A 22,382-nucleotide genomic window follows, 5' to 3' on the forward strand; every position below is an offset into this window, starting at 1 on the left:
ATGTAAAAATGTAATAGAATTTTTGAGCTATAAATGCGTCAACTGTGGACAATAGCAATTTGAAATAATTTTAATTTATATTTAATAAATTTCTACTGGTTTAAGTGAATTTTTAAATTAATTTTTCATACTTTGATTTTCAAATGAACTTTAAAGGTTTACCACCAGTGCTCTATTTGACCACTAGTGCTATAATCCTTTTACCATAGCTCTAGCAAATAGTCATCCTATCTCTACTTTAGTAATTCTTTCTAAATGTCACTGAATTCAGTTCTTCAGCAGGCAGTTATTACCAACTGTTTTGTGCCAGACTTTATGCTAGGTCCTTGAAATATTAATAAAAAGAATTGAAAAAAATTTTTTTAAGGAGCTTACATTTCAATGGGAGAGAAATGATAGAATAAATATGAGTACGTATTGAGGGCACTAGCAGTTGAAGAGGATTGGGAAATATCTTGCGTAGAAGGTTTTTCTTGAGCTGAGTCTTCATGGAATCTAAATTCTGGAAGAAGTGCATTCTAGGCATGGGGGCTCTACCAGTGGAGAGGGACAGTCAAGAATTGGTGGGTCATGTTTGAGGAACAGAGAAATGGCTCATTTTGCTGGCTCAAATGTGTCCATTTGAAGGCAGCAGAGGGAACTTTGCCTGTCTAACTTTGGACCCCTACTTTTAGAATCCTACTTTCTGATGTAAAATAAATCTCATTACTCCTGAGCTGAGATTTATATAACAACTCTTTGGGAAATTTATTACTACATTTTTATTAGGAAAATTTTAAAGATTTTAAAAATATAGTATGATTTTTCAAGATTCAAACCATCATTATTCAGAGGAGTACTGAGGTTGCAGTGAATAAGGGAATTTGTGAATGTTGTCTTATAGTGATGAGGGAGACATGGTAAGTAATTTATCCCCTATCCTCCTTTTCCTTTTTCCTTTCAATTCTTCTAGTAGAGAACAGGCAAAAATTATTTTTGAGTAATACGATGGTGCATTTTTTATTAAATATTGTATTCTATGTTTTCACATTTCTTTTATTGATTTTTGGTTAGATCTAATCACTCAAAACCCTTGGGTTCTTCATATTCATTCACATGGCTTCAAGCATATTCTTCATATGCAGAAACTTTGGGGTGATTTGCTGTTAATAAATTAGAATTTAAAGAAAACTATTTCAAAATGTAAGAGAAAATTATTTTGAAAGTAACTTCAATCATAATAGCATGCAAAGATTCTACATAGTAGGTTCTCCTCTTTTAGATATTTAGAATGATAACATTTCTTAGTGTTTTAAACTTGTGAGGCAAAAAAAGGGAAGAATTACACCAAAAAAGACTTTATTTGCATCATATTATTTCTGACAAATGGTGAGCTATTCCTGATGACTTACTCCCTTTTACTTTGTGTTGTTAGCTATACTCATAACATTGAAGCTGTCAGTTGTGATGAAGCACTAGTAGATATCACTGAAATACTTGCAGAGACCAGACTTACTCCTGATGAATTTGCAAATGCAATCCGAACTGAAATCAAAGACCAGACTAAATGTGCTGCTTCTGTTGGGATGGGTTAGTATGTTATATAACTTATTTTTAGATAACATATTTTGGAACATTGGTTCTTGTTACTTCAGTCCTCTAATATCATCTGATCTTTTCCAAATAAATTGCTTTTGGCCATCTTATCTTTGCAATGCTGCTGGTTTTTTCCCCAAACAATTAAAACTTTACATATATCTATATTAGATTTGTCCAGATATTCCAGCCTGTCAAAAACATTTTTAATCCAAATTCTTTTATTTTGAATGTTGGCTCTTCTACCTAGCTTTTTGTCATCTTCAGAGTTGATAAAAATTATATCATGACTTTAAGTCATTGATAAGAACACGGCCAGGTACAGTTGACATTGAAATGTTAATGACCTACCCTTTGGGTCTTGTCATTCATCTGGTTCCAAATCCACCTAATTAAACTATAGTGTCTCTGATTTATCCCATTCCACATAAGAAAGTTTACATAACCTGAAATATCTTGCTAGGAATTCTTTTGACTATCTAAATAAAAAAGTAGCCTATTTTGACATTTGCTACTGGCAATTGGGGTTCCTGAATTTCGTTGTATCTGGGTAATGGGAATTTTTTTTCTGTGTTCTTTTATAAATTGTTCATTACTGGAACAGCATATGCAGCTAGAACATGATAAACATGCTGAATGGAGTGGAATTTTTTTAATATTTTTTTTTTTTGCTGTCCCTCCTCCAATTGCTCACGACTTGGTGTAATTTTAAGTAATAATGATTGTTGATGTCTATATGCCACAGTACAGTTTGCAAGATACTTCTTATGTACATTATCACATCCCAGTCCTGAGATAGGTACTACAAACATCTGCATTGTACAAACTTAAGGAAATGAGACATTAAATGACTTATCCATGGTCAGAGGGAGGATTCTCACCCAGGTCTTTCCTGATAAGTTCAGCTCTTGGTATTTAGTAATAATAAACTGGTTGGGTATGAGGGTACATGTCTTAATAAGCCCTGCTACTAATGAAGCTGAGACTGGTACATCTCATGAGGTTGAGGTTTCTGAGCAATGTTGATCAGATGGATGCAGTAGGTCCAGCACCAGTATTGTCAACCCAGGAAGAGGGAATCCAGTAGGCTGCCCAAGGAGGAGCAAACAAACTCAGGTTGGAAATAGATTAGGGTAAAAACGTAGGTGTTGATAAGCATAAGTGGCTATTGCACTGGGCAAGATAGAGAGACCAAGTCTTCCCCCTCTCCCTACCCCACCCAAATAAATTAGTGATGATGATGATGATAATCAAAAAATCATGTATGAAATACAGGATCAAAATTTAATGGATCTTGGCTAATGAAATCTAGGCTTTAATAAGATTTATTTTAATAACCTTATGGTATTAAAAGATTTCTCTTTGTACTGCCATGAATGCAACTGACTTACTTTGGTTGAAGTTTTCAACATTCCTGATAGTTTTAAGTGTTCTTAACAATCAGGTATTTATTAAACCACCTTTCTAGTTGCCTGTAGGGGACTGTGGGAGAAAAGAACAGGTTTTGTAGTGTATTTTTATAAAGCTGATTTCGTGCTTTTTGACTATAGGTTCCAATATTCTGCTGGCCAGAATGGCAACAAGGAAAGCCAAACCAGATGGACAATATCACTTAAAGCCAGAGGAAGTGGATGATTTTATTAGAGGACAACTAGTTACTAGTCTGCCAGGTATATTCAAATTTTTTACATTTTTTCTTTTCCCTTGCAAATGCTATTTTAATCACTGACTTTTGAGGTCAGGAGCTGTGTATTTTTTGGAGTATACTCTGTAGTCTCTTGAGCATATATGCCTTACAGATTATCTTGAATTTTTATAATGAACATCAGTTGATTTTTTTGCATATTTGTATTTTAGAATTTTAATAATTGATATTGCCATCTGAAATTTCTGTCAAATGATGATATCAAGGCTGTGAGTTAAGATCTAAGATCTCATTTGAAAAGGAGAATGATATGCTAAGTGTACGTTGAATCATTAGTAGCTGCTCTTTTGTGTCTGCCGTTTCAACCCCTTACAAATCTTATTTAGTTGTTTTATGTACAGCCCTTCATCTTTTCCATAAAAATAGTATGAAATATTTTATGTGTTGCTAAAATCTAGATAAACTGTGTCTACTGTATTTTCATGACCTCACAGTTTAGTGACCTTGGTAGTTTTTGGTTTTTTTTTTTCTGTATTTAAAAAAAGAATGTGGTTGATCTGGAATGACTTGTGTCTTATCTTAAGAAATCTAGAAAACATTACTAAGGGTTATTAATACTTGGGCAAGAATTTTCATCCCTATTTTAATTTGAAAGTGTGGGCCTCAGAAGAGAGAACTGACCACCTTCAGATGGTGTCTAAGGAAGCAGTTTTGGATTTCTAAAATAGAGGAATAGCTTAAAATATAGGAAAATAATGGGCTCTTTTACGTGGGGATGGATTATACCAAACAAGAAGTGATAAAATCGTGTTTGCCTGAAGTCTTGCAAATCTAAACAAAAGATCTTTAAAATACAAAATAAGAGGTGAGGGTAGACTCTGCCCATAGCTAAATAGCCTTGGAAGTGCCCATTATCTATGAAAGGAGCCAGCAATAAGGTATATCTGGCTTCAGATATCTAAATATAAATGCCCAAAATGTGGTTAGCTATCAGGATTAAAAGTAAATCATAAGACAAAGAGGCAGATTTGGTGTCATAATTATTAATGAGACTTTGTCGGATGAGACCTATGCCTAAGCCATCTCTCTTCAAGAACATATCTATCCAAAGGGACCAGCATGGTGAAGGGGTGAGGGATGAATTCTCAGTGCATATTAAGAAGATAGATAATTCTGTGTAGAATCCAGGAACTACAGATGGGAAACAAAGTGAAGAGCAAAACAGAATCAGTGTTTTTCACTTAGAGTATGTTAGAGAGCTTTAGAAATCTTTGTAAGCATCACTGTGTGCCAGACTGAGGTTATAAGTACAATGAAAGAGGCTGTCTTTACCTGCAAGAAGCTTATGTTCTAAAGGTGAGATAATAAGCACCCATATAAATATATATGAGATATAAAGGGAATAAGTAAATACACAGAGAAATATAAGGCAATTTGGAAGGAAGGACAGTAGCAGTTGGGAATGAGGAAAGGCTTAATGCTGATGATGATGCTTATGGCCTATCTTAAAGGAGCAGAATAAACTGTAAAGCAGAGGTCATAAGGGACCCCCAAAGAGCTAGTGCAAAGGATGGAGATAGGAGATGTTCTGTTATGTTTGAGGAAAAGAGAGGTCAGTTTGGCAATATCACAAAGTGCAAAAGGGGAAGTTGTATCCAGTGAGACTGTTAAGACAGGTTGGAGCAGACTCTAGTGCTTTAGATGGTACACAGGCTCTCTGGTAAGTTCTTGGTACATTTGTAGTATGAGGATCATTGTTCCTAAATCTGTTGTATTATTCGGCCCCAACTTAAATGTACCAGTACCTAATATCTGTCAGTTTGCTGTCAGGAAAGCATTCCTTTGTCATAATAGCAGAAAATTTGGAGAATCTTGGTCTTCTGCTTGCTGGTCTTATTTTATGAATCAGCATAAAAGCCTTACATTTGAACTGCTAAAGTCATGCATTATAGTATTATTTAAGTTGGGAGAGGGAATTTACTACTCAGCTTGAGGAAATTTTTTAAATAGCTTTTTTCAGGTAATCAGCACAAATTTGGGGAGTTTCTAACTACCTACTTGGATGTATCAACTTGTTCAACAGAGTTACAGATTTATATTTGAAGAATTTATACAGTCCTTAAAAACAAATATTTTAATCCAGATCACCAAAATCTTCATTAATTCAAAAGATAATTCAGACATATATCTTAGTAGTTCTCTACTTTAGCTCTCCACTTACAGTATTTGTTTACATTCTGTCAGATTTTATATTTAATAAAAATTGCTTTTGGATAAATGAAATTCTAAAAATGCCAGTTGTGCTTACTTATAGTGATTTTCTTTGAATTATTTAGTTTTACAGTCTTACTAAAATTATATTTATATTTCTTCTCCTAGGTGTTGGTCGAACAATGGAATCCAAGTTAGCATCTTTGGGAATTAAAACTTGTGGGGACCTGCAATATATAACCATGTCAAAACTACAGAAAGAATTTGGCCCAAAGACAGGGCAAATGCTTTATAGGTTCTGCCGGGGTTTGGATGATAGACCAGTTCGAACAGAAAAAGAAAGAAAATCTGTCTCAGCTGAGATCAACTATGGAATAAGGTTTACCCAGGTATCATTCATTTGACAAGGCCATTTATTTATAGTATTATATGTATCTTTTATATATATTTTTTTACACACCCACACACCCACACACTCTTTATTCCTAGGTAAATCGGTAGCCTCTCCAAGGTAGGAACTGTGCCTTTGAATGCTTAGCATCTACACTGCTTTGCCTGGTGCTCTCGCTCAGTTTTCCTTTAGCTATACGTGGGTTGCATAAATTCATACAGGAAAGCGCTGTCTTTCTCTGAGACCTGATTTTTTAACACTAAGTCATTAAGCAAAATTCCTTCATTTGACAGGTAGGGAAATTGCGGCTTGTGGAAGTTAAGTAATTTGCCTGCAGTTACGCAGATAGTAGGTAGAATGCTGCTGTTTCCTGACTCACAGTCAGCTGACATGACTTTGACCTTTCTTTAGGCTCAGACAACAAATAAGCGTTTATTAAGTGGCTACTTTGTGTTAGGCACCATGCTAAATTCTGGATAGACAAACACAGAAGTGAAACAGTTCTTTCCCTCAAGGAGCTTCCATTTGTCACAAAGGAGATACAAATGTACATACATATGTACATAAAGGTGTTTTCAAGACATATATATATGGGGGGAGAGAGAGAGAGAGATATACATATACATTCATATGTGCGCCTGTGTGCGCGCACACACACACAAACACTCATACATGATAGCCAGGTAAAAACTCGAGATGGGAGATGGAGTATCCCATGAGGACAGCAGTTATCTCAATAGGATGAGACCATAATAGTGCATAGAAGGGAGTAACATGTAAGAAGATTTGGAAGTTTAAAAAGGATGGAGTTGCGAAGAGATTTAAAACACCAAACAGAAGAGTTTTTATTTGATCTTGGAGGTGAAAGAGAGCCATGGAGCATATTGAAGTGGTAGTAAAGAGTAACCATGCTTGTACTTTTGGGAAATTGCTTTGGCACCTATGTTGAGGGTGGATTGGAGAGTGGGGAAGATGAGGCCAATCGGGAGGCTATTGTCCATCACTGGGGGCAAAGTCAAGATGGTGGAGTGAGAGGAAGCATTTTTGCTTAACCCATTCAGCATAACCTTCTCCACAACAATGTAGAAAACAGTAGACTGAATTCTGAGTGGGGAAAACCAAAGAAAAGTCACAGTCATTTTTCCAGCACAGGACAGCTTAAGGAGACGAGGGGTCTGCAGATACTGGGAGCAAGGAACTGACCAGAACTGGGGAGTGTTGACAGCAGAGAGCGTTCCAGCCCCCGGGGAAAAGAATAGGAGGGTCAAGACAAAACACCAGGGTAGGATCCACTGGAACAAGGGGAGATCCCCACAGTATCCCTGAACTAATGCTAGGTGCAGGGTTCTAGCTGGCAGTTCTGTCTCCCATTGCCTAGTTCCAGGTTATGGATCCAGGGTGGAGAGGAGCAGTCATTAAGGTGCCATGGGCCCACCCCCACTGTGTACTGAGCAAGAAACAAGTATGAGAAACAACAGCATGGCTTTGATCCTAGGAACAAAATAACAGGGACTCAATTCTAGCCTTTAGCTAAACCACCATAAGGGAGCCAGCAGTTGAGATGCTACAAACCTGCAGGGTCTCCCAAAGGGCTAATAGTGACTGAGTCCTGCTACAGTCTGCTGAAACTCAACCACAAATAAGCCAACACTCCCAAACCTGGGACAGGAATTTGCAGAGCCCAGACCAGGAGGGCAGTGAACAGACCTCTCTAAATCATACCAGTTTGGGAACACTGAAAGCTGGCATATACCTAGACTGAACTGTGAAAGCAGCATACGTTCATAGAAGGACAGAAGTTCCATGTATCCCCCATCTGCTGCCCAAGAAGTGAACAGAACCTAACACTAACATAAGTTCCGAAGTCAAGAAGTAGGTTGGATGAATCCTTTAAAAGAAAAAAAATCAGACCATAAAGAGCTACTGTGGTCACAAAGCTCAAGATACAAATAGAGAAGACATTGACTAGAAAATGAAAACAATAACCACAAAATAACAAGTCTCCAAAAAAAATGAACATTAGACATAACCTCAACAAAAATGACTTAAAAAACCAAAATGATAGCTTTAAATGAAAGATAAAAAGAGAACAGTTTGTAAAAGGAATGTGAAACATTACTTAAAAAAAATCCTTGAAAATTATAATTGGTCAAATGGAAGATAATGACTATGAAAAATCAAGAAATAATAAAACAATGTCAAAAGATTAAAAAATTGGAGAAAAATAGAAATATCTCACAGGAAAAACAACTGGCCTCTAAAATAAATGGAGGGGAGAAAATTTTAAAAATCATTAGACTACCCGAAAGCCATGAACAAAGGACTTATTTCAAGAAATCTGAAAATTTTCTGAAATCTTAAAGAAATAAAAGAAAACTGATGAGGCATGTTAGAACCAGAGGGCAAAATGGAAATTGAAAGTCACCAAAATTCTAAAATGAAAACTACCAAAAATATTACAACCAAAATCCAGAGCTCCCAGAGAAAGGAGAAAATACTACAAGCAGCAGAAAGAATTCAAGTACAAAGGAGCCACAGTCAGAATCACACAATCTTCAATGGCCATGACATTAATGGAAGAGAACTTGGCCTATGGTATTCCAGAAGGCAAAGGAATTAGGCTTACAACCAAAGATAACCTACTCAGCAAAACTTAGGTGTAGTCCTACAGGGTAAGAAAGGACTTTTAATGAAATAGCAGACTTTTGTGCATTCCTGATGAAAAGACTAGAGTTGAATAGAAAATTTGACATTCAAGAGAAAGATAAAAAGCTAAATACGGGTGAGAAGTCTTACTGTATCCATTCTTATATTGAGAAATAATACTTGTAACATCTTAGAACTTTATCACCACCAGGGTTAAAGAGGGTTTAGGTGTGATTCTATTCCATTTTGATGATCTCAAAAGAATAATGGAAATGTACTAGGAGGAGGGGAAAGAAGAAAAATGGAGGAAATTCTTTCATAAATGGAGAGCATAAGGAAGAGTTTATACAGCAGAGGAGGCAGTGGGATGGAGCAGACAACACTTGAACCTCTTTATCTGAACCGATTAAAGGAGGGAAGAATATACCTACAGATATAGTTGGGTACAGAAATTCATCTTCCCCACTAGGGAAGTAGAAAGAAAAGGAGCTGGGGTAGGGAGAGGTGGTTAGTGAATAAGAGAGAAGATAGATGGAGGGTGGCAGAAGTCAGAAGCAAAATACTGTGAAAGAGGGGGACGAGGCAAAAAAAGGAAAAGTATAAGTGAATAGGATGGGAGGGAAAAACAGTTAACAAGTGTGAATGGGATGAACTTAACCACAAAATAAAGAGGATAGCAGAGTAAATTAGAAACCCGAATCTAGCAAAATGTTCTTTACAAGAGACATACTTGAAACAGAAATACACAGAGACTGAAAATAAACTGGAGCAGAATATATTCAGTTGAAATTTTAAAAAAGGTATGAGATAGCAATCTTGACCTCAAACGAAGCAAAAATTAAAATAGACCTAATTTGAAAAGATAAACAAAAAGACTGCTAAATGGTACTATAGACAGTGAATTAATATCAGTAGTGAGTATTTGTGCACCAAAACCCTAGCATCTAAATTCTAAAAGGATATGAAAAATGAGTTAAAAGAGCAAATAGTAAACTGTAATAGTGGGGGAATCCCAGTTCATTACCCCTCTCAGACCCAGATAAATCTAGCCAAAAAATAAACAAGAAAGAAGTTAAGGAGATGAATAGAATTTTAGAAAAATTAGATAGGAGAAACCTGGGGAGTATTGAAGAGGAATTTGAGTATATATATATATATATATTCCTAAGCCATGCATGGCACCTTTGCAAAAGTTGAAAAAGTTCACAAACATGCAGAAATAATAAATGAATCCTTTTCTGATCACAGTTGCAATAAAAATAACATTTAATAAATGATCTTTGAAGCATAGTTTTAAAATTAATTGGAAACTAAATAAATTGTGAAGAATGTGTCAAAGAACAAATTATAGAAAATCAATTTCATTAAAGATAATGACAGCAATGAGAATTGGAGAATTTTGGATGGAGTCAAGTCAGTACATAAGGGAAATTTTGTATCTCTAAACTCTTTCATCCGTAACAAAGTAGATCAGTGAGTTGGACATGCCATTGAAAAAACGCAAAAGTGAAGCAAATTTAAGACTTCCCAAATGAACACCAAAATGGAAAGCTTGAAAATCAAAAGAGAGATTAAGAAAATTAAAAGTAAAACCATTGAATTAATAAATAAAACTAGGATAGTTTTTTTTTTTAAAAACCCAATAAAATAGATAAGCCATTGGCTATTTTGATTTTTGAAAAAGAAGCAAACTAAAGTAACAATATTAAATGTGAAAATATGAATTCACAACCAGGGAGTAAGAAATAAATGCGATTATTAGGAGCCATTTTGCCCAAGGATATTCCAACAAAACGTATCATAAATTGCCCAGATTAATAGAACAAGAAATAGAATACTTAACCTTTTCATAGAAAAGGAAATTTAACAAGCCATAAGTGAAGTCCCAAAGAAAAAAATCTAGCACCAGGCAAATTTGCAAGTGAATTTTAACAAGTGTTTAAAGAACAGTCCATTGCCATATAAACTGTTTCAAAAAAGTTAGACAAAGCAGGGGTCCTACCACATATCTTTGTAACATAAATATGGGCTTGATACTTAGCCAGGAACTAAAATTAGCAAGGACACTGTAGCAATATACCACAAAGATCATATACTACATTATGACAAGACTGGACTTATAACAAGAATGCAGGGCTCTTTCAGTATTAGGAAAACTAAATATAATTGACCATATTAATAACAGAACCAACAAAAAGCAACAGATGCAAAAAACTTAGGACAAAATCAATACCCATTCCTGTTAAAAACAGTAGAAAGCACAGGAATAAATGGAGGTTTCCTTAAAATAAATAGTATCTATCCAAATCAAGAGCCAGCATTATCTGTAATGGGGATAAAAGCCTTTCTGTAAGATCTAGGGGTGTGAAGCAAGGGTGTTCATAATCATCATTACTGCATAATAACTTAGTAGAAATGCTAGCTATAGTAATAAAGCAATAAAAAGAAAGAGTAAGCATAGGAGAAAACAAACTACCACTTTTTACAGATGCTGTATGATGGATTATAGAGCTAAAAAATTCATAACAAAATTTATCCGAAGGAACAGAAAGGTCACAAATATCAAGGGAATCAATGAAAAGAAATTAGAGGGAAAGGTGCTTGACAGTATCAGTTCTCAGATTGTACTAGCAAGCTGTTATGATCAAATGGGTTTCATTTTTGGTAAGAAATAGAAAGATTGATCGGTGGAACAGATTAGATATATAGTAGGTAGACGCAAATGAGCACAGTAACCTTTCGTTGTTGCTGCTTTTCAGTCGTTTCATTCGTGTCCAACTCTTTGTGACTCCATTTGGGGTTTTCTTGACAAAGATACTGTAGCGGTTTGCGTTTTCCTTTTCCAGCTCATTTGATAAGAGGAGGAACTGAGGCAAACAGGGTCAAGTGACTTGGCCCAGAGGTCACACAGCTAATAAGTGTCTGAAGACTGAATTTGAACTCACAAAGACGAGTCTTCCTAAGTCCAGGCCTGGCACTCTATTCACTACAGCACCTAGCTGTTCCTAGTATTTTGATAAACCTATACATACTAGATACTGTGACAAGAACTCACTATTCAACAAAAACTGTTATAAAAACCAGAAAGTTGTTTTGCAGAAACCTAGGTATACACCAGCGTCTCATACCATATACTAGAATAAGCTCAGGATGATATAGACATAAATGGTGATATAATACATTAGTAGAGCAAAGAAGGAATTACCTTTCAGATCTATGGATAAGAGAATATTTCATAACCAAACAAGATAGATTCACAAAAAAAGGTAAAATGGATAATTTGATTACCTAAGATTTTTAAAATTTTGTCCAAAACCAATATGGTTAAAATTAGAAGAAAAGTATGCAACTGGGAAAATATCTTTGCAGCAAGTTTCTCTGATAAAAGTTCTCAGGTCTAAAATATATAGGGAACTGAGTAAAATTTGCAGGAAAAAGGAGCCCTCCAGTTGACAAATGGTCAAGCAATTATTAGGCATTTTTCAGAGGAAGAATTCAAAACTTTCAATAGCCATATGAAAAAATGCTCTAGGTCAATAATAGAGAAATACAGATTAACAACTTTGAGGTACCATTTCACACCTATCTAATTGGCAAAGATGCTGAAAGGGCTATGGGAAAGTAGGTACACTGATGTATTTTTGGCTGGTCTCTGAACTAGTCTAGGCATTCTAAAATGCAATTTAGAACTGTGCCCAAAAGGCTTATTAAACTGTAGATACCCTTTAACCCAGCACTACAACTACTAGGTCTATATTCCAAAGAGATCAAAGAAAGAGAAAAAGGGCCTACATACAAAAATATTTATAGAAGCTCTTTTTGCTATGGCAAAGAATTGGAAACTAAAGGGATGCCGCCAGTTGTGGAAAGGTTCATGACATAGGAATGTGAAGGAATACTGTTGTGCTGAAAGACATAACGAAGTGAATGATTGTAGAAAATCCTGGGAAGAACAATTATACAGTAAAAGCAATATTATACACATAACTCGGAAAGACTTTGGAATTCGGATCAACACTGTGGCCTGCCACAATTCCAAAGGATTCATGATGAAATATGTTATCCAGCTCCACCAAAAGAAATGGATTTAAAATGCAGATTGAAGTATATTTTTACCTCTTTTTCTTTTTGGACATGGCTAATGCAGGAATTTATTTTTTATAACAATACATGTTGGTGATGGGTTTCATTTTTTTTCTTGTTTTCTCAAGGGGGAGGAAAGGAGGAGGAGATAATTTGGAAATAAAATTAAATTCAGTTAAAAAAAACTCAGCAATAGTCAGGCTTGTAGAACCAGAACATTAGTCTGATTGTTTCCAAAGTTTCTAACCCATAGTTTCTTAAAATATACACACACACACACACACACACACCAGGGTTATAGTATATAACTAAAAAATTAGATTTTGCCAATATTTTGAGGCATCAGTCCAAAGTTTTTGTTTAAAAGGCCTAGTTTTCCTTCTTTCCACTAAACATTCCTATAGAAATAATTCAGCTTCAGTCTCCACTATCCTCTCAGAGAATCAGTGTACAGTGCTCCTGAGAATCGCAACTTTGAGTATGAAAAAAGTACGATTTAAAAAATATTAAAATAGTTAAAAGACCTAGGTATGTTTGTAATTTTAAAAGCTTACATTTTTATTAAATTCAACAAACTTTTATTAACAACGGTGTGCAGAGTAATATAACGTCTAGGTGACACATGGCTGTCCATGTAAGTAACTATAATGTGTAATGCTTCAATATTTACAAAGCATTTCCCTCACAAGTCTGAGAGGGCAGTAGTATAAATGTGTGTTATCCTTCCTTTTCAGATAAACGGAGTGAAACTTAAACATTAAGTGACTTGCCCAAAGTCTTTCTGTTACTTAGTAATAGACCTAGGATTAAATCCAAGTCTTGATTCCAAGATCAGTGATTCTGAACACCATGCTGTCCACATACAAATAGAAGTTATAGTGACCTCTCCTATTTATCTCTGCTCTTGAGAAAGTAGTGGCATAAATAGGGCAGCTAGGTGGTGCAGTGGATAGAGTGCCAGGCCACAAGTCAAGAAGACTCATCCTCCTAAGTTCATATCCAGCCAAAAACACTAGCTATGTGACCCTGGGCAAGTCACTTAAACTTGTTCCCTTCTGTTTCCTCATCTGTAAAATGAGCTAGAGAAGGAAATGGCAAACCACTCCAGTGTCTTTGCAAAGAAAACCCCAAATGGGGTCACAAAGCATTAGACATGACTAAAACAAGTGAACAAGAGTGGCATAAATAATTTTAAAAATAATATAAGATTTTGGAATATATATTTGAATGTGAAAGTGCCTCGTATTCTGTGAATTCTTTGTGCATCTGAAGTTTGAAGAGCTGAAAAATTTATGTCATGCCCCCTTCTCAGAACTCTGCCTGTCAGGCTGGAAGAGAGAGGCTCGTCTTTCAGACTCTTGCCAAGCATTAGCAATAGGTGAATTCGTGTGGACGTTTTCCCGAAATGAGGAAAAATGTTTCAGCAACACACAGGAATGTAAAATAGGTAAACGAGTAGATTTGTCAATCTGGAACTTCCCATTTTACATAATGATGAGAATTGTTGAGTAATAATTGTAGGTAGATGAAAGTAGGCTGTCATAAATGAGCAAACACCAAAAAGCAAATGGAAGCAAAAACATCCGCTGTGAGTAATAATTTTCCTTTTTAGTCAGTTGTGAAGGTGTGCATATACACACATTTTAATTATGGTAAATAGATATCTTTATTATTAAGCATCAAAAAATTATATTGATATCAGACAATAGAAATTTGGAATTATAGCCAAGGATTTTGTTTTTTTTTTCCTTAGCCAAAGGAAGCAGAAGCTTTTCTTCTGAGTCTTTCAGAAGAGATTCAGCGAAGACTTGAAGCTGCTGGCATGAAGGGTAAACGATTAACTCTTAAAATCATGGTTCGAAAGGCTGGGGCTCCTGTAGAAACGGCCAAGTTTGGCGGTCATGGAATTTGTGACAATGTTGCCAGGTAGGTCTCCTCAAAAAAAATTTTTTTCGTATAATTATTTAAAAACATTGTTGCTGATAGTAATTTCTTTTGATTTAGATTGGATGAGGATTCATGAAGCTTTTTAAAAGTCTGTTAAAAAAAAAACCAAACTGAATATTTATTGTTACTGGCTTACCTGTCACTTTACAAGCAATCCTTCTTTTCCTTAAAACTTAGTCATTTACATTTACTTTAGTGAATTTGATCAACTTGCTAATCTGTTCTGCCTGGGTTTCTTCCAGCATCCAGCTTAGCCCCAGTCTCTCTTTAGAGGTTCTTAAGCTCTTTTGCAGAGAAGAAAAGGAGACAGAAAGCAGGAGACCAAGGGATTATTCTACATTACAACTTAGTAATATGATTGATTTGCATGTGTTGATGGTGAATTAGGTCTTTTCAGAAGAAGAGTTTGAAAAGTGTTTGGAACAAGGTGATAAGTATTTTGTATCACACTTGTTTGAATATAGAAATTCTAGTATGTTTCAGAAAATCTTCTTTATGGACAAATTGTAAATAAAGGAGAGAGATAAAAAGCTAGTAAAAAGGAAAATGTTTTGTAATATTCATTCCAATGAATACTTAAGGCAACTCATAGGACTTGTGGTAAAGATGCAAGCAGTTTGGATTTTATATATCCTTGTTGCTTGTCTATCCTCTTTCAAGCTAGAGTTTTGAGCATATTAGGTATTAAACAGCAACGTATGAACCAAGAATAAGAAAAAAAGGGAAATCCAGACAGTAAGATAAACAAGTTGGAAAATAAAAAAGACTGTAGAAATGATAACAAAAGCTAAACTGTTTTCAAAATTAGAAATACACTAAATTTATTAAAAACAGAATTAAACTTGCATGATTAAATCAATTCAGAAAAAAACTTGAAAAAGCACACATATGTAGAAAGGCCAAAAAAAACATGTTAGGCCATCTTTCATTTGAAAAAAAAGCGTAAATTTTGAAACGATAAGCTTGTGTTATTTACTGTGGGGAAAGACTAGATGCTTTCTTGGTAAATACACACATAAAGTGAGGATGCCTCTTTCCCCACCATTATTAATGTAATTCTCAAAATGGCTAGTTGTAGTAATAAATCAAAAGAAATAAACTAAAAACCATGAGCTTTAAAGAAAAAAAATTTATCTATTCATAGATGACATAGTTTACTTAGAAAATCCCAGAGAATCATCAGGAAACTGGTAGAGACAGTAACTTCAACAAAATAGAAATAAATAAATATAATAAAATAAAAATTAAATCCAAAAAATCGTCTCACAACAATAACAAAAACAAGGAAAAATAATAGAGAAATACCATTCAAAATAACTACAACATGCATAAAATATCTGAGAGTCAATCTATACACTAAAAATGCACATATAAATATATATGTTTATGTATAAGTATTGCTATCTACATATGTATACATCTGTAAAATTACAAAATACTCTTTAAAGAAATAATATTTAATCATAATTAGACAGACATTGATTGCCGTTGCTTGAGTCATACTATTATAATAAAAATTATGATACTATATAAATTAATATGATTTAGAGTTATATCCATTAAACTACCAAGGAAAACTTTTATAGAGACTAAAGTCATTTGGAAGGTATAGGTCTTCAATCTCAAGAAAATAATGGAGATAGAAAGGAATAGAGAATAGTGTTTTATATTGCAAATTTTAAATAAAGCTGTACTGACTAAAAGTTGATCAGCGGAACAGGCTGGATAAGTAAGAACAGTCCAATTAAATAACCTGCTCCTCAAGAAAACCCAAGAATACAAAGTCAGTCTCTGTTTCACAAGGACTGCTAGGAATACTGGAAAGCACTTCGGCAGAAATTAGGTTTAGAACCACACTCACATTATAGACCACGATAAATTCAAGGTGATTCTGTAACCCCAAATATAAAAAGTGATACCATAGAAAAAGTCCGAAGAGAACATAACCAGGTACTTTGTAGAATTGTGGTTAGAGTGAGAATTCTTAGCCAAACAAGGAATGGTAAAAGGGATGCCAAAGGGTGAAATGTACCATCAATTATATGAATTGAAAACTTCCATGAACAAAACACACTGCCATCAGAATAATAAGGGAAACTGTCGATTGAAGGGAAAAAAATATTTGCACAAATACCTCTCTGATAAGGGTCTAATAGTGTATCTAAGAAATTAACACAAATATGTAAAAGCAGGAGCCATTCCCTAGTGTGGAAATAGTTGAAAAGAAATGAATAAAAATAACCATATGAAAGAATGTTACAAATCATCAGCAATAATAAAAATGCTAATCGAGTCAACTCCAAGGTTTTACCTCTGACTCAGGAAATTGGCAAAGATGACAAGATTGGAATATTTAGTGCTGGGAATCTTACAGAAAGATAGCATTGTAAACAGTAAAAGTAACACTGAGACAGTATCATTGTTGGTGAAGTTTTAATTTTTTAGCAGTTATGCTCGAAATTGACTGAAGCTTTCTTAATCTTTGTCCCAGAGGTCTCACTGCTGAACCCCAAGGAGTTCAAAAAAAGAATGAAAGGTCTCTCATATGCCAAAATATTAATAACAGTACTTTTTATGGTATTAAAGAATTGGGGGTGAAGGGAAATATGTGCTTGTTGATTAAGACACGATTAAAGAAATTATATTACTTGGTTGCAATGCAATACTACTGAGCTCTTAACAATGAATTTGGAGAATACAGAAAGATATAAACTCTGAACAGTGTAGTAAGCAGAACCAACAAAACAACAAACACAATGACTAGCAATATAAACAGTAGATACTGGGAAGATGGTATGGTGTTGTGTGTGGAAAGAGCATTGATTCTGGGTCAGAAGACCTGAATTCAAAACCCACCTTTGACATTTAATGTCTGTGTAACCTTGGATAAATCATTTAATCTCTCTCTGCCTCAGTTGCTTTATCTGTACAATGGCAGTTGGACTAGATGACTTTTGGGCTCCCTTCCAGCTCTGGACCTCTGATCTCTGAACAATAAAATGAAAGTGAATGTTCTCTAGGTCTAATTAACCAAGCTTGTCTCTAGGGAATAGTTGGAAAAATTCACCTCTTTAATTGCAGACTTGGGGGTACTGTAAGTATGGAATATTACATATATTGTCAGACAGAGTCAATATGTTGATCTGTTTTATTGAATTTTTTTTTCCCCTGTATCTTTTAAAATTAAAAGATAGCTTACTGGGTAGCGGCAGAGAGAAAAATAATCACAAAATCATTGATTCAGAAATCAGTGCAATATAACAAGAAAAGGCATCACTAAACATTTTTTAAAAATAAAAGCACTGGAGGGGGGCGGAGCCAAGATGGCGGCTGGTAAGCAGGGAATAGTCTGAGCTCTGTACCGAGATCCTCCAAAAACTTATAAAAAATGGCTCTGAACCAATTCTAGAACGGCAGAACCCACAAAACAGTAGAGGGAAGCAGGGCCCCAGCCCAGGACAGCCTGGATGGTCTCTGGGTGAGGTTTATCCCACACGGAGCTCGGAGCTGGGAGCTAGTAGCGGGGAGCTGGGAACGGAGTGGAGCAGAGCCCAGCCTGAGCGGGGTGGACCATCCAGACCAGAAGCCGGGCGGAGGGGGCCCTAGCGCCCTGATTCAGTGAGCTGCGGCAGTTACGAGACTTCTCAACCCACAAACACCAAAGACTGTGGAGAAGGTTAGTGGGAAAAGCTGCGGGAGTGGAAGGAGTTCGCGGTTCCGCTTCCAGCCCCGGGGGCAGCAGAGGTGGGGCAGCTACAGCTGTTGCTACTTCCAGCTCCAGGCCCACCTGGTGGGAGGAATTAAGTGGCGGATCAGAGCAGGGGTGCACAGCCTGCCAAAGATCTAAGCCCAGTTCGGGTTGGGGGTCCTTGGGGAAGGAGCAGTGCTGGTGCGGCAGAGCTGGCACCTCCCCCCCAAACGTGGAACATAGAACTCTGTAATCTACAAGCAGTCATACCCCACTGAAAAACTCAAGGGTCAAGTTAGTTGGCTGGGAATATGGCCAGGCAGCGAAAACACACCCAGATTCAGTCTCAGACTTTGCATTCTTTCTTTGCTGACAAAGAAGACCAAAACATACAGACAGAAGAAATTACTAAAGTCAAAGAGCCTACAACAGAAACCTCCAAGAAAAACAGGAACTGGTCCCAGGCCATGGAAGAGCTCAAAAAGGAGTTGGAAAAGCAAGTTAGAGAAGTAGAGGAAAAATTGGGAAGAGAAATGAGAAGGATGCAAGAAAACCATGAAAAACAAGTCAATGACTTGCTAAAGGAGACCCAAAAAAATACAGAAAAATACACTGAAGAAAACAACACCTTAAAAAACAGACTAACTCAAATGGCAAAAGAGCTCCAAAAAGCCAATGAGGAGAAGGAATGCCTTGAAAGGCAGAATTAGCCTAAATGGAAAAGGAGGTCCAAAAGACCACTGAGGAAAATACTACTTTAAAAATTAGATTGGAGCAAGTGGAAACTAGTGACTTTATGAGAAATCAGGATATTATAAAACAGAACCAGAGGAATGAAAAAATGGAAGACAATGTGAAATATCTCCTTGGAAAAACCACTGACCTGGAAAATAGATCCAGGAGAGATAATTTAAAAATTATTGGACTACCTGAAAGCCATGATCAAAAAAAGAGCCTAGATACCATCTTTCAGGAAATTATCAAGGAGAACTGCCCTGATATCCTAGAGCCACAGGGCAAAATAGAAATTGAAAGAATCCATCGATCAGCCTCCTCAAATAGATCCCAAAAAGAAATCTCCTAGGAATATTGTCACCAAATTCCAGAGCTCCCAGATCAAGGAGAAAATACTGCAAGCAGCCAGAAAGAAACAATTTGAGTATTGTGGAAACGCAATTAGAATAACCCAAGATCTGGCAGCTTCTACATTAAGAGATCGAAGGGCTTGGAATGCGATATTCCAGAGGTCAATGGAGCTAGGATTAAAACCTAGAATCACCTACCCAGCAAAACTGAGTATCATGTTCCAAGGCAAAATATGGATTTTCAATAAAATAGAGGACTTTCAAGCTTTCTCAGTGAAAAGACCAGAACTGAATAGAAAATTTGACTTTCAAACACAAGAATCAAGAGAAGCATGAAAAGGTAATCAAGAAACGGAAATTGCAAGGGACTTACTAAAGTTGAACTGTTTTGTTTACATTCCTACATGGAAAGATGATGAGTATGATTCATGAGACCTCAGTATTATGGTAGTTGAAGGGAATATGCATATATATATGTTTATGTATATATATATAAGTGAATGTGTATGTATGTATGTATCTATGTGTATATGTATGCATGTGTATGTATGTATATATATATGTGTATGTTTATATATATATAAACATACACATATATATATGTAAAAGAGAGAGAGCAGACACAGGGTGAGTTGAAGATGAAGGGAAGATATCTAAAAGAAATAAAATGAAATTAAGGGACTAGAGAGCAACATACTGAGAGAGGGAGATAGGGAGAGATAGAATGGGGTGGATTTTCTCGCATAAAGGTGGCAAGAGGAAGCAGTTCTGTGGGAGGAGGGGAGAGGGCAGGTGAGGGGGGAACGAGTGAACCTTGCTCTCATCAGATTTGGCCTGAGGAGGGAATACCATACATACTCAGTTGTGTATCTTACCCCACAGGAAAGAAGAGGGAGGAAGATTAAAAAAAAATAAAAGGGGGGGGATGATGGAGGGGAGGGCAGATGGAGGTGGAGGTAATCAAAACAAACACTTTGGAAAGGGGACAGGGTCAAGGGAGAAAATTCAATAAAGCAGGATGGGTTGGGAAGGAGCAAAATATAGTTAGTCTTTCACAACATGAGTATTGTGGAAGGGTTATACATAATGATACATGCGTGGCCTAGGTTGAATTGCTTGACTTCTTAGGGAGGGTGGGTGGGAAGGGAAGAAGGGAGAGAATTTGGAACTCAAAGTTTTAAAAACAGATGTTCAAAAACAAAAAAAAAAAGGTTTTTGCATGCAACTAAAAAATAAGATACACAGGCAATGGGGCATAGAAATTTATCTTGCCCTGCAAAAAAGGAAGGGAAGAGGGGATGAGAGAGGAGGGGGGTGATAGAGGGGAGGGCTGACTGGGGAACAGGGCAACCAGAATATACGCCATCTTGGAGTGGGGGGGGAGGGTAGAAATGGGGAGAAAATTTGTAATTCAAACTCTTGTGAAAATCAATGCTGAAAACCAAATATGTTAAATAAATAAATTTAAATAAAAAAAAGATAATACTAAAAAAAAAAATAAAAGCACTGATATAAATAGGGGGGCAGAACGAAGAAAGCAGAGTAAAGGCTGGGACTTGCATGAGCTCTCCTCTAAACCCCTCCAAATACCTTTAAAAAAAATGAATCTGAACAAATTCTAGGACAATAGAACCTACAAAAAAGACACAGTGAAGCAAATTTCCAGCCCAAGACAACTTGGAAAGTCAGCAGGAAATATCTGTTGCCCCAGGATGAGAGAAGAGCACAGTCTAGTGCAGACCAGGCCCCAGGAAACCTGGAGCAGGCCTTGGAGTGACTGAATCACTGGCAACAGTGGCAATTTCCAGACTTCTCAGCCCACAGACACCAAAGACTTTAACTTAGGAAGTCAGCAGGAAAGGTGTGTCTCAGGTGAGAGTGGAGTGTATTCTAGCACTGGCCAGGGCAGCACAGACCTGGCCCCAGCAAACCAGAAGCAGACCTTGGGAGCCACTGAATCAGCAACAGCAGCAGCTGTTTCTGGAGCTCTCAGCCCACAGATGGTAAGGAGGGTCAAACAACTGGTCAGAACGAGGTTATGGGTGTCTCTTTGCTAACACTGAGGCAGGACTCTATTGCTTTGCTTATACTTGGGTCCAGGTCACAGTCCTTGGTGGCAGTCCCATAATGAGGAGGAGCGCTAGCATAGCAGAGCTTGGGGTCACAGTGGAGTGGGGTACCCTCCTCAAAGTTCCAGGGCTTGTGGTCGCACACAGGCCAGGAGAGTAATAAACATTTCTCCTTTGATCATATCACTTTGGAAGAACTGAAAACTTATAGGTCCCTAGAAGTATCTCTGAAAACAGCTACACCAAACCCCTGAAGCTTGGGATGGTGCACCCTCCACCCTGGAAGAAGAACCCTACTTTAACAAAGTGTCAAAAGTTAAGTAATAGGCTGGGAAAATGAGCAAACAATAGGAAAAAAACTCTGACTACTGAAAGTCACTGTGGTGACAAGGAATATCAAAACACACACTCAGAAGATGACGACGAAGTCAAAGTTCATATACCCAAAGCCTCAAAGAAAAATATCAGTTGATCTCAGGCCATGGAAGAGCTCAAAAAGGATTTTGAAAATCAATAAGAGAGGTAGAGGAAAAATTGGGAAGAGAATTGAGAGTGATGTAAGAAAATCACGAAAAACAGGTCAAGAAGCTTGGCAAAGGAGACAAAAAAATACTGAGGAAAATAACACCTTAAAAAACAGATTAGGCCAAAATGGTAAAAGAGGTACAAAAAGCCAATGAGCAAAAGAATGCCTTAAAAAAGCAGAATTGGCCAAATGGAAAATTCCAAAAGCTCACTGAAGAAAATAATTCCTTATTATGCCCTAAGGGCTATAAAACTATGCATACCTTTTGACCCAGCAGTGCCACTTGTAGGGCTGTATCCCAAAGAAATCATACAGATTTAGAAAGGACCCACATGTACAGAAATATTTATAGCACCTCTTTTTGTGGTGGCAAAGAATTGGAAATTGAGGGGATGTCCATCAATTGGGAATGATAATGTCTTTCTGCTCATCATTTCTTCTAGCAAAATAGCATTCCATTACATTCATATACCACAACTTCCCAATTGATAAATTATCTCATTTAAAGGACGGGGG

General features: G+C 36.5%; 1 protein-coding gene across 3 annotated transcripts in view; it reads left to right on the forward strand.

Moving 5' to 3' along the window:
• REV1 (REV1 DNA directed polymerase) overlaps positions 1–22,382 on the forward strand; it is a 135,370-nt gene that overhangs the window by 98,205 nt on the left and 14,783 nt on the right. For all 3 annotated transcript variants that reach the window (XM_036745700.1, XM_036745701.1, XM_036745703.1), the window contains 4 exons: positions 1,415–1,569; positions 3,126–3,245; positions 5,600–5,820; positions 14,305–14,477. In XM_036745700.1, coding sequence (XP_036601595.1) covers positions 1,415–1,569; positions 3,126–3,245; positions 5,600–5,820; positions 14,305–14,477 — 669 coding nt within the window. The remainder of the gene's footprint in view (positions 1–1,414; positions 1,570–3,125; positions 3,246–5,599; positions 5,821–14,304; positions 14,478–22,382) is intronic.

The sequence above is a fragment of the Trichosurus vulpecula genome, chromosome 2, assembly GCF_011100635.1.
Source record: "Trichosurus vulpecula isolate mTriVul1 chromosome 2, mTriVul1.pri, whole genome shotgun sequence".
NCBI lineage: Eukaryota > Metazoa > Chordata > Mammalia > Diprotodontia > Phalangeridae > Trichosurus > Trichosurus vulpecula.